Source organism: Chiloscyllium plagiosum, unplaced genomic scaffold (assembly GCF_037043375.1).
Source record: "Chiloscyllium plagiosum isolate Xiang-an unplaced genomic scaffold, Cpla_swu_hap1 HiC_scaffold_32, whole genome shotgun sequence".
NCBI lineage: Eukaryota > Metazoa > Chordata > Chondrichthyes > Orectolobiformes > Hemiscylliidae > Chiloscyllium > Chiloscyllium plagiosum.
In genome coordinates this window covers 29055905-29069798 of record NW_028270170.1, presented here as the reverse complement: position 1 = coordinate 29069798, position 13894 = coordinate 29055905, and the positions used below count along the sequence as shown (strand labels likewise).

At 39.5% G+C, this 13894-nt stretch overlaps 1 protein-coding gene across 1 annotated transcript in view; it reads left to right on the top strand.

The window, feature by feature from the left end:
• Positions 1 to 11519: 11519 nt before the first annotated feature.
• Positions 11520 to 13894, top strand: part of LOC122539947 (acid-sensing ion channel 2-like) — a 1269818-nt gene continuing 1267443 nt past the window's right edge. The window contains exon 1 of the mRNA XM_043675161.2: positions 11520 to 12660. Within this exon, the coding sequence (XP_043531096.1) occupies positions 12100 to 12660 (561 nt within the window). The 5' untranslated portion in view covers positions 11520 to 12099. The remainder of the gene's footprint in view (positions 12661 to 13894) is intronic.

The window sequence follows — 13894 nt, the reverse complement described above, 5'->3', positions numbered from 1 at the left end:
AACATGGGCAGACAATGGTACAGCTTTGAGGTGAGAACAGGAACAGAGGGATCTTGGAGTTCATTTGCATTATTCTTGGAAGGTGCCCAGGCAAATTGAAACAGTTGTTAGAAAGGCTTATAGGGTCCTTGGGTTTATACATAGAAACATAAAGCATAAAAGCAAGGAAGTGATGCCGCACCTGTACAAATCATTGGTCAGACCACATTTGGAGCATTGTGTTCATTTCTGGGCACCTTTTGCAAGGATATTAAAGCCCCGGAGAGAGTGTAAAGGAGATTTACAAAGAAGATATCAAGAATGAGGAATATTAGATACAAGGAAAGATTGGAGAAATTGGACTTATTTTCTTTGGAGCAGGGAAGATTAAGAGGTGAACTTATTGAGGTGTTTAAAGTTATGAACAATTTTTGAAAGGGTAAAGAAGGATTTTCTGTTTCCACTAGCTGGTATGTCAGTAACTAGGAATCACAATTTCAAGATAGTCAGCAAGAAAGCTACGAGTGAGATTAAGAGAAACTTCTTTACTCAGAGAGTTGTTAAGATTTGGAGTGTGCTGCCTTGGAGAGTAGTGGAAGCAGATTACATACAAGGTTTCAAAAGAGAGCTGGATCTATATTTAAAAGTGAATTTAGAGTGCTACAGAGATAGGGCTGGAAAATGGGACTAGCTGGGTAGCTTTTTCAGGAGCCGGTACAGACATGATGGGTTAAATGGCCTTTACTGTAAAATTCTATGATTCATATAAAAAGGTGAAAACGTGCAGGAGAAAACCCAGAACAGGGATTGCAACAAGAAAAATTAATCAGCCACAGTGAGTTATAAATTCTCATAGATCATAAACTTTACAAAAAGGGAGACGCATGAGGGAGAAAACTCGGGTAATGCTAAAAAAGTGCAGGCAAGAAAAGTAGCCCTTTGGTTACCATACCAAATATAGCCTGATCAAAAAGTCTTGTCTTTATAAAACCACCCTCCAGATCACAGCGATCAGGCTGTGTTGGATTAATTCGGTAGATACATTATTGACACAGGCCTCAATGGAAAACCGGGTAAAGACCATATCCCTGTATTTTTCTATGTGATTAGTGGAAGTGCTAATGCTACTTTCACCAAAAAAGACATCTCAGAATAGACTGCAACATCCAATGATGTAATTAAAGCCTTCAACTCCTGTTTCGGTTCAAATCATTGCAGATTTGGCATAGGTTAATTGGAACAACCGGGAGACCGAAGGAACTATTGATTCTTTGATGAATGTTTTATACCAAGTCTTAGATAATTGACAATTAGGAACCTTGAAAGAAGAGCTCATATGGAAAAATATTTTAAGAGGATGAATACATGATGAAGCCCTATCACAATTTTTACTGTCTAAAGAAGTCCTTATGCCATTACCAGCAATACAGTTCACCAGACAGTTTGAGCTTCATAACAATCCACCTGAAGGGACAGAGAATTTACCTGGAATCAATTCACTGATTCGGTCCATGTTATTGATCAAAGGATTACTAATGAAGACAGCAACCACAAGAGGAAGAGGGTGCTGATTCCTGCCATTGCTTCTTGTGTGTGCTGTGATGGGAAAACTCCACATTGTCACCAAGCCTGCCTGGCCTGCAATGCTGAATATCATGTAAAAGATCTTGGAACGGAAGTACACTATTCAATACATTGGCTCTACTCTGCCATTAAACGAGATCATGGCTGATCTGATAACCCTTAAATCCCACATTTCTGCCTTTTCCTCATAATCTCTGATTCCATTACTGATTAACAATATACAAATCTCAGCCTTTAATATAATTAATAGCCTTCTGTGTTAAGAATTTCACAGATTCAGAACACTGAGAAAAAAATTCCTCTACATCTCTGTGTTAATGTGCAACTCCTTATTCTGAAATTATGCCCTCTGTCCTAGATATCACACAAGGGGCAAAGAAAACTTTTGATATCTACCCTGTCAAATCCTCGAAGAATTTTGTATGTTTCAATGAGGTCACCTTCATCTTCTAAATTCTAATGACTACATGCTCAATCTACACAATCTATTCAAATAAGACAGTCCTCCACACTGATATTAATGTTGTGATCCTTCAGTAGACTGCCTCCAATGCCAGAATATTTTTCCTTACATAAGAGGCTCAAAACCATTCACAGTATTCCAGCTGTGGTCTGACTAGTGCCTTGTACAATTTTAGCAAAACCTCCCTATTTTTATATTCCATTTCCTTTGAAATTAAGGCTAAAATTGCATTTGCTTTCCCAATTGGACCAAAGGATCTGTTTCTGTGCTGTATATCTCTATAACTATGAGATAAGAGCCATGGTACCCATGCTGGTAGATTAATATGGAGAGAGATTGGCTCACGAATAAATGACAGAGAATTCGGATAAATGGGCCATCTTCTGGATGGTGACTTGTAACTAGTGGTGTGCCACTGGTATCAGTGCTGGAGCCACAATTAGTTACAATATATATTGACTTGGATAAAGAAAGTGCATGTAATATAGCCAAGTTTGCAAATGATGCAAAGATTTTGCAGAGGGCTATATTCTCCCTGTGTCTGCGTGTGTTTCCTCCGGGTGCTCCGGTTTCCTCCCACAATCCAAAGATGTGCAGGTCAGGTGAATTGACCATGCTAAATTGCCCACAGTGTTAGGTACGTTAGTCAGGGGTAAATATAGGGTAGGTGAATTGGTTTGGGTGGTTTTCTCTTCAAAGGGCTGGTATGGATTTGTTGGGCCGAAGGGCCTGTTTCCACACTGTAGAGAATCTAATCTAATCTAATCATCTAAAGAAGTTCGATTCAAGCTTTTTGTGACTCTTTGCACGAAGACTCCCGAGTCTCTCTGTTCTGTGGCTTTCTGCAGTTTTTTCCATTTTAAAACATATTCACTTCCTCTATTCTTTCTGCCAAAACGTGTGCTGTCACGTTTCACCACACTATATTGTGTTCCACGTTTTTGCCCACTTGTTTAACCTGTCTACAGCCCTCTGCAAAATCTTTGTATCATCTGCAAACTTGGCTATTTACATTCACTTTCTTTATCCAAGTTAATATATAATGTAAATAATTGTGGGCCCAGCACTGATACCAGTGGCACACCACTAGTTACAGGTTACCATCCAGAAGATGGCCCGTTTATCCAAATTCTCTGTCATTTATTAGTGAGCCAACCTCTCTCCATACTAATCTACCAGCATGGCCACCATGGGCTCTTATCTCATAGTCATAGAGATATTCAGCACAGAAACAGACCCTTTGGTCTAACTCGTCCACGCCAACCAGATATCCTAATCTAGTACCATCTCATGGAATACAGGGAGAACTAGTCATTTGGATACAGAACTAGCTTGAAGCTGAAGATAGAGGGTGGTGGTGGAGGGTTGTTTTTCAAACTGGAGGCCTATGACCAGTGGAGTACCACAAGGATCAGAGCTGGATCCACTACTTTTCGTCATTTATATAAATGATTTAGATATGAACATCGGAGGTACAGTTAATAAGTTTGCAGATGACACCAAAATTGGAGGTGTAGTGGACAGCAAAGAAGGTTACCTCAGAGTATAACGGGATCTTAATCAGATGGGCCAATGGGCTGAGAAGTGGCAGATGGAGTTTAATTTAGATGAATGCGACGTGCTGCATTTTGGGAAAGCAAATCAGAGCAGGACCTATACACTTAATGGTAAGGTCCTAGGGAGTGTTGCGGAACAAAAGAGACCTTGGAGTGCAGGTTCATAGCTCCTTGAAAGTAGAGTCGCAGGTAGATAGGATGGTGAAGAAGATGTTTGTTATGCTTTTCTTTATTGGTCAGCGAGTTTGGAATATAAGAGTTGAGAGGTCATGTTGCAGCTGCACAGGACATTGGTTAGGTCACTTTTGGAATATTGCATGCAATTCTGGTCTCCTTCCTATCGGAAGGATTTGTGAAGCTTGAAAAGGGTTCAGAAAAGATTTACCATGATGTTGCCAGGGTTGAAGGATTTGAGCTATAAGGAGAGGCTGAATAGGCTGGGGCTGTTTTCCCTGGAGTGTTGAAGGCTGAAGGGTGACCTTATAGAGGTTTATAAAATCATGAGGGGCATGAATAGGATAAATAGACAAGGTATTTTCCCTGGGGTGGGGCATAGGTTTAGGGTGAGAGGGGAAAGATATAAAAGGGACCTAAGGGGCTACTTTTTCACACAGAGGGTAGTGCGTGTATGGAATGAGCTGCCAGAAGAAGTGGTGGAGGCAAGTACGATTGCAACATTTAAAAGACATCTGGATATGTATATGAATAGGAAAAGTTAAAAGGGATATGGGCCAAGTGCTAGCAAATGGGACTAGATTAGGTTGGGATATCTGGTTGGCATGGATGAGTTGGACCGAAGGGTCTGTTCCCGTGCTGTACACCTCTATGACATTTACCAGCACTTTCCATACTCTGGGGAATCTAATCTAAACTAATCTAATATGTGCCATGAGAATCATTGATTTAGGCTTGCTCTTTCATCATGTGTGTGATGAAGGACAATTCTAGATTGTCAGCGCTTGACTGGATGCATGGCTGGGTTTCAAGGAAGGCACCAGTGCTGGGGATGTCCTGGCAGCGGTGAGAAATTCTGCTTACGCTGAGTGTGTGTTGATACTATGGCTTTACGAGGTCTATTTTGTCCTTTCTGTTTGAAGTGAGGTTTTGAGCCAGGAGATGAGCTGTCTATTGAAAACAATAAAGCAAACAGCTTGTGAGGCCTTGGATTTTTTTTTAAAGTTAGGACAACAGAAGCAGAATGAATGGGTGGAGCCAGGCTCCCACTGAACCAGCGCTTTAGTTTACCTTTCAGCAGTTGTTGGGGTTTGAAGTTGGCCATGGAAACTGGTACATCTCTTTGTCAGTCTCAGCAAAAAGCTGGAGTTCTCTCTGTTGCCAGAATTGAATGTGAGACAATCTGTTTTACTGACTTTGCTTTTGCCAAGGGTGGGTTTATGGGATGTTACTATATTGGATTAGTTGCTGTTTAGTAGTTAAATGAGTTTTCCAACAGAGTTAAGTTATTCCAATTCTTCTTTTTTTCTGTGTTTTAACTGGGGGTAAATATCAAGTGTGTTATGCTTAAAGCCGAGTAGTGTGACCAATTGAATTACATCTGCAACACAGCACCTTATACTTGTTTTCATATAAGATAAAAGTTAGGGTGTATGCTACATCCTGGATATATTTGAAGGGGTTTTATCTGGTCCATACAAGTGGGAGAATTGGACAAGTGGGGTGCCATAGTAACGTGGTGCATAGGTAATAAGGTAAGTTTGTGGAAGATAGTGCAAGAAAGTCATCCTGGAGTGACATCCTCCTTACCAAAATTATGATTAGCCAATTTCTGGTAAGATTTACTCCTATAGTTCATAGTTAGCTTACAACAACACAGATGTAGTTTTGACCAAATTTGGCTTTAATGGCTGTCTCTTTAAAAGTGTAAAATAGTGCTCAATGTTACACATAGCAAAAACCCCGAGGCAGTTAAAGAAGGGAGATCAATTACCCAGACTGTATCAGTCTGAAAAGATTTTAACGCCACTGTTTTTGTTAAAAGATCAACATAAAAGGGTGAATTGCACTTTGTACCATCACTGGACATTTTGAGCAATTTTGCACTTTTGCAGTGTAATCAATTACAATTTGGGAACTGCAACAGTCAATTAATATACAGTAAGCTCCCATAAACAGCAATGTGGCTAATACTATGATTATCTCTCTTGATGATGTTGATTGAGGGATGAATCTTGGCCAGGATCTTGGGAAAACACCTCCTGTTCTCTTTGAAAAATCATATTTTATATCCACCACTGGACCTGAAGGATGGCTCACCTGACAGTACAGTGGTCCCTCACTGCTGCACTTGCACGTTGGTCTCAGTTTTTGCATTTAATTTCTGGAGTGGGACTGAACCTAAAAACGTTTGTTCTGGGGTGAGATTGCTACTATCTGAACCATGGCTGAAAAAAACAGCATGGTCATCCTGAAGCCTCATCTAATTATCCCAAGCAGCATCAAATTTTTAAAACTGCGTTATCTGGATATAGCTCAAGTGGGTGTCACTGGCAAATTGGCATTTGTTGCCTACCCCTAATGCCAATAGAAATCTGATGGGGTTTTTTTTACTGCAGTTTTAACAAAGACCATTCCATTGCCAACCCACTGTACTGAAGTAAACACAAAAAAAAGTGATAAACCTTTTTTGTGGGACTAAGAGGAGTGGGGTCATTTCTTTTGCCTCAGCTGCGCAGGTCAGATCCTACCTTCCTACACAGGCAGTAGGAATGAAATTCTTCTCTGACTCTTTACTTGCAGCCACTCTCTGGGTCAGAACATTTTCACCAGCTATCACCTGCTGGCTAGCACTTTCATCTGTTTCAGGAGGCGGTTTGGGGGCCTGGAACTGAAATATCCCTGGTTTCAACTTTGGTTGTGCTTGATGCATACCCTGCTCCCTCTAAACTCACTCCCAGCTCTGCTGTCTTCACATTTGTTTTGTCCCAAATTTATCACGATGGAATGTATAATGTTTACTGTTTGTAACCTTTCTCTCAGGAGATGAGGCAATTTAAGTATCTGGATATATCGTGATGGATTAAGTCTCTTAAATTTGGTTTGTTCACATTATTCTCTAGATGGTGTAGCTTGAGATGCATATTTCATGTCGAGTTCCTGGAAGTGTACACAAAATTGTCTTGTGGATCCTACTGTAGTCAACATTGAAATGATGCGAATACGGGCACATTGGTTTGTGACATTTCACAGGGGCTCAGTGGTTAGCACTGCTGCCTCACAGCACCAGGGTCCAGGTTCGATTCCAGCCTCTGGTGACTGTCTGTGTGGAGTTTGTATATTTTCCCTGTGTCTGCATGGGTTTCCTCTGGGTGCTCCGGTTTCCTCCCACAGTCCAAAGATGTGCAGGTCAGGTGAATTGACCATGCTAAATTGCCCATAGTGTTAGGTGCATTAGTCAGAGGGAAATGGGTTTGGGTAGGTTGCTCTTCAGAGGGTCGGTGTGGACTGGTTGGGCCGAAGGGCCTGTTTCCACACTGTAGGGAATCTAATCTAATCTAATCTTTATTGCTCTTGTATTTTTATATGTGTTAATTTATAAAATAGCACTCATAATACAACATAATGTAAATTCTGAAATGTTGGCACTCAATGAAATGAGTTATTCATTTAAACAATAATTAATATAGTGGAACTTTAACATTGAAAAATGCATTCTATTATTAATTAAGTCAGCTGTGGTTGATTCCTAACTTACACTTGCAAAATCTCTTATCATGCCTAGAATAAAGTTGTGTCAGCAATTGTTTAGAAACATCCTAATTAGCAATTAAATTGGTAATTTTGGACTCCATATGGAAATATTACTTTCCCAAACTAAGCAAAAGTTGGATAATTGAGAATGCTACAGGGATAGTTTTAAAAAAAAATCTGCTGAAGCCACAACATTTGTCTTAAAGTAGGAGATAATTTTTCTGAGGTAATAAAGTGATTTCAGCGACACAATCGCAGCAATGAGATCTTAATTTCTAGTAGCATACGTTTAATAAATATGAATTCACGAACTGATTCAAACCCTGAAATAATTCTTGTTCCAATGTATATGACAGTGGGCTTATCAGGATGTTTGCACTGGACTTTACTCAATATAAGTAAAATTGCATGAGACAGAAAACTTCTAATGTTAATACTCTCTCTCTCTGTGGTGCAAGCATGCTAAGGTGCCTCCCAGTGGTTGATTTTATATTGCATGCCCTTGAACAGAGATGTCAAAATATTTTGTGGATGGAAATAATGTTTAATTTTTGAATTCTTAATTATATTTTAATTTCTATAATGAGAATTTAATTTAATTTTTTTCTAAAATCATTAACTATGCTTACACAGCTGTTTATCAGGTAGAATTCCTCCTGAATTAATCATGAAAAGTTAACACGCATCTGTTAAATTGTTCTTTCCTAGTTACCTGGTGTTTTGTCAATCACTTCTGCATGTGCAGAGTTCAAACGTTATTTCTTCATATGCTAAGTGGAAAATCATTCACTAATGAAAAATATTCATTAGAATTTCAATTTGTGGCGTGATTGTAATTTGAAATGCAATGATTATGTAGGATGAGGCCAGTACTTTAATCAGAATTTGTCAGTACTATGGTGTTAACCTATGTTCCAAAAGTCCTATGTTTGAAATGCAAATGTACATTGCTAACTGCTTTGATGAGACATGCAGATAACTACTCAGTTATGCATGTATGGTTACTAAGTGCTATTAGACTTGCGGATCACCAGTGCATACTCTATCTGATTAATGATGCAGTATATCTCTTTTGGTCACCATTGGGGAAAAAAAAAGTTGATTACAAGGGTATTCACATTATTTCGTTGCTATGTGAGGAATTTCTCCTTTCCCTAATGCAAACTGGAGTCTAATTTTGAATCTAGAGTTGAAATTTTGCTCTGACCAGCATGTATACAAAATTAATTCATTCACCAGTAGCCCTCAAATTTGATACTGTGATATCTCCCCTTCATCCCAGAATAATAATCTCCTTTTATGCTCCAATTAATAGCAGTCTCTTCTTAGGTTGAAACAAATGGGACTTGAGTGTATCCTGTGTTCTCTGGGATCGGATTCCAAACTCAAAATACCAGCAAGAATATTGGCTGTCAAAATTACATAGCAATCATTAGGATGCAGTTGTATTGCCATGTTAATATTGATGTTAAATAGTTCTGGGTATGTGTTACATGATGATCCCTGAGATTAAATTCTAATCACGTGGACACCATCATTAAGGTATCTGGACATGGACACCTATTTTCACCTCCACAACATTAATTGACTCCACTCTAACCTCAGGTGTTTGGCTGTTGAAATCTTCATCCATGCCTTTGGTACATGTAGACTTGGCTCTTCCAACACACTGCTGCTTGGCATTCTACTAAACTGTATTTCACTTTTCTGTTTTCTATCCTTCCATATTCTACTCTTCTTAAATTTAAGGTCATTCCTTGCATGTCCGTGCTCCTACCAAGTCTGATTTTCTCAACATCTCTGAAGATTAGATTACTTACAGTGTGGAAACAGGCCCTTCGGCCCAACAAGTCTACACCGACCTGCCGAAGCGCGACCCACCCAGACCCATTCCCCTACATTTACCCCTTCACCTAACACTAGGGGCAATTTAGCGTGGCCAATTCACCTAACCTGCACATTTTTGGATTGTGGGAGGAAACCGGAGCACCCGGAGGAAACCCACGCAGACATGAGGAGAATGTGCAAACTCCACACAGAGAGTTGCCTGAGGTGGGAATTGAGGCTGTGAGGCTGCAGTGCTAACCACTGTGCCACCGTGCCACGCAAACCACTGTAATTGCTGATCAACATTGACTTCCAGTTAAGGAACACCTTGACTTCAAGTTGTCATCCTTGTTTTCAAATCCCTCCATGATCGTGCCCCTCACTATCTTTGTAATCTCCTCCAACCCCACATTCCTCTGAGATATTGTCACTCATCTAAATCTGCCATTTGAGGATCCCCAGTTTTAAATGCTGCACAGTATGTGGCTGTACCTTCAAATGATTCCACCTTTAACTCAGGAATTTTGTCCCACTTCTTTGATCAAACATTTGGCCAGTTGTCCTCATGTAGTTTAGTGCCAAATTTTGTTTTGGAGCATTTTTTTGAAATGACAATAGGGTATTTTGTGAAATTAAAGATGTTCTATAGTTGTTGTGAGGTGTTGGAAGTAGAGTGGATTTCTGAAGAACTGGAGCAATTCCTAACTGAGTTCCAGAATGCACTAAAGTTGAATGACTTTTGGTCTATGCCAAGCTACTCTCCCAACCTTTTGGTTCAGTAGTGTATTGGAGGGTAATTCTAATCCATTCTCTATTTTAAAATTACAAAACGTCAGCCACAGGAAAAAGCAGAGTTTTTACACACAACATAATTCACTTGACTCGGACTGGTAATGCAATATAAGTGCAGCCTGGCATGTCTGTTGTCCTCTCTGATGCTAGGAAGCATGGTAAGATGTGTAAAATGTCTGAGCTTGCAAGCCGCAGAACTGTGCACTCAATAAGAAAATCACAATTGGTTTAAATCTGCATATGAATAATTGTTATTGGTTGTTCCATCCTGTGCAGTTGGCACCTCTCCACCTCAGAACCAGCCTCATCAAATAAGATACATGAAGTTTTGAGATGGGTCCTGTTAAAATTAAGTAGGCACACATGCAAATTTCTATTGTCTATTTATTTGAGTGTATAACAGAAAAAGAAAGCAAGTTATCATCTGCTGCATTTATGGACTATTACCAGAAAATATTCAGTAATTGATTTTAGTATGTGCCCATTAACATCAGCGAGTCCATTTGTCCTTAAAGGAACATTTCAATTTGCACATTTTATAAATACACACATATATAAAACATCATCACTCTAACAGTATGGGAGGGTGAACAATACATTATAATAAAATGACAGGATTATCCTTATCTCATTTGATTTCTAAAACAAATTTTATCCCCAAAGAATCACAATTAAAGCAGGCAAAATATTTGATGTCTGGAAAGATTTGAGGTCCTGTCTCCCTGATAAAAAAATATCAAATCCAACAGTGGCATCTAAATTGAATAATTCCTGTGTATACTGATTCCTTATGGAGTAGTAATCCATTATCATTCCATTTAAGTAGGATTCAGAGCCATGTTTTAAATGCAACCAATAAGTTCACTGAAGCACTCCCTGGAACCCAGTGTGGCATAGTTCTATGGCATTTATTCATCACTCAGAATCACTCACCATAATGGAAGGAGAATGGCAAAATCAAAGATGTTCTTATTTCCAAAATGGTTAATGTAGCATTTCTAACTAACAGCACAAACCTGAATCAGGGTTAATGCAGGCCAAGTATACACAGTCAGTTTATTTTAGAAGGGTTTTGTTTTAATGCTTTATGTGATGACTATGAGATCCAAAAAATATATAAATTCCCCTGCGCATAAAAGTAATCTAGGCTTCCCTTCCTCTGCCTTTGTTGGTCAGTAAGCCCTGAGTCAAGCATCACTGGAAGCTGGCGTTGTGATTCCCTCAAACGGATGAGGTATTTAGCCTGAAACACCATACAGACAAGCACCAGATGCAACAGATCAATGAATGCTTGCTTATGTCAATTGCTGTCAGCATCAAGTACTGACTATTCAGTTTGTTTTCTCTTACAGAATTTATTTTCTGTAAACCTTAGTCTGTAAAGTTCTGAGACATACAAATTGAACATTCTACCTTTTTTTCCCTCGTTCACATCGGAGTACTGCTTTTGCCTGAAGGTTCATGTAAGCTTGGGGTATCAGTATAACTAATGTGCTCATTGTGAGTCTGTGGAGCCTTCTGCTGTTGTTACTGCTGCTGCTGCTGCTGCTGCTGTTTTACTTGCAGACTGTCTCTCCTCCTCACTCCTTCCCTTTCTGTTTGCTATCTCTCGCGCTCTCTCTCTCTTTCTCTCCTCTCCCATACAGCAATTCATTCCTACTGCCCGAGGAACCTTGAATCACACTGACAGCTTCAGGAGAGTGCCTAGGGATGGTTGGAGTCCAACAATAAACAACATAAGAGAAGGAAAACCAAGCAATCAATTAAGGGATTGTTCTCTTATAAATCATCTCTACAAGGCTGGCATCCCTGTGGACACTGAACAGAGCATTTACACGAGCAAACGGACTGCAATCTGCTTCGTGGTTTGAGTGTTTCATCACAAATATTGTCAGCTGAAGAACCCTTATTACGATTGGTTGGATCTATTATCCCTCCCACTCTGCCTTTCCATCCCCGCTGCTTCCAAACAGACGAAGGTTTCTTGATGGTGCTGTGGAAGTCAAAAGCAAGAGTTTCCTTCTGTCTGCTGTGAAAGGTTTTGTTTCCACTCAAAAGGGGCAGTGCAGACCAGCCAAAGCTGAGCTCTTAGGATAAAGCCAAAACAACTGTGTGATGAACTGAAGCTCTAAGTGCACTAAGCAGCTGGAAGACTGGTAAAATTATACACATACAAACATAAATAAAGATATGGATGAGAAGGAGAACAGCACAGGCAGTGTGGGGAGCCTGCAGCCTTCCAGTATCCACGTTTTTGCCAACACTTCATCCCTTCATGGAATCAGGCATATATTTGTTTATGGACCAATGACCATGCGTCGATTCATGTGGACTGTGGTATTTCTTGGCTCTCTGGGCCTACTTGTGGTGGAGTGCGCAGAGCGGGTGGCATTTTACTTTTCATACCCGCATGTTGCCAAGCTGGAAGAGGTAGCCGCAAACAACCTGGTCTTTCCCGCTGTTACTATCTGCAACTTGAATGAGTTTCGCTTTTCAAAGCTGACGGTAAATGATCTCTACCATGCTGGTGAACTCCTGGGACTGCTCAATGTGCACCTAGAGATCCAGAGCCCCCACATGGCTGACCCCACTGTGCTGAAAGCTCTTAAGGAGAAGGCTGATTTCACACATTATAAACCGAGGGTGTTCAACATGCGAGAGTTTTATGACCGAGTTGGCCACAGCCTCAAGGATATGATGCTGTACTGTAAGTTCCGGGGAGTTCGATGTACTCATAAAGACTTCAAAACTGTGAGTAAAAGTTTTCTTGGGGCCCATCTCAGCCATTCCACTTTATTCTATTTTCATCATCCTTCTTGGTTGTCCTGTGACATAAATACAAATCTCATCAGAGGGACGAGGGAAATGATTCATTAGTGACACATATTGGATTTTGATATTTTCCAAATTGACTTGTTAAGAATAATTAATAAGCAATTTGTTTCCATTGTGGAGACAGTGATACCAAAATGCAGCATTTTTTCTTTGCTATTAGTAGAAATCTGGGAATAAGAAAGCAAAACTTTCTTCTATCAATGAAATCAAGCTATCAACAGTAAGGATATATTAAGTCATGTCACAAGTGTTGCTTCTATAAATGTGTGAAAAATAATGGCTTAACTCAGAAATATCTGCTAGTGTAGAATCTGTAATAATACTGCTGTAGTGAGAATTTATGTAAGTGATAAAACCTACAGCCTTATAATAGTTGGTTTGTGAGGAGCTTCTGTCTGACCCTTTCACTGGATGTTTTTCATTTCACAAGTGTGCCCTTTGAGACAGTTGTTGGTTACTTTGTTTGGAGCTGTAAACATAAATATTCCTAGCTATTATGTTATAATTGGGAGTGTCATTGTCTAATTTATAGCAGTATATCAATTGTTCTACTAAGGATGTCATCTTTCTATTGCAATCTGTTACAAGATACACAAGCATGTTTATGTGCAGAAGAACAGAATGACATGTTGGGCAATATTGTGTCATTATACTGTTGATGTGTCTAGTGCTTACATGTTTTATTAAAACTATGGCAAAGAGGATTACTGTATTGTGTTTGTACTGTATTAGATATAAAGCTAGAAATTATTGTTATTGACATCAGGAGACAAATGCTTGACACCTTCACATGACATTCCTTCACCTATGCTTTCTGTAGATGTATTAATCAAATTATTTAAGTTACTCATACTGCTTAATGCCTCTGTGAAATAATGTACAGGGAAATCATTGTACAAAAATCATTGATATGCTAGCATTACTGGTAGTAAGGGTCTGCTATTGTGGGAACCTGCTACAGCTTCAAACATGGTGGTGTGGCTTCAGAGTTCTTGGTGCTTGCGCTTGCTGAAGTACTACTTTAAAGCAATCCAGATTGTGTTCAACATCCCTTAGAAAAGAGCAATAGGTTAATCATTATAAGCTATAAGGTATTTTAGCAAGTGAAGGTTGATGATAGGTTACAGCATATGAATGTATGTGCCTGTAT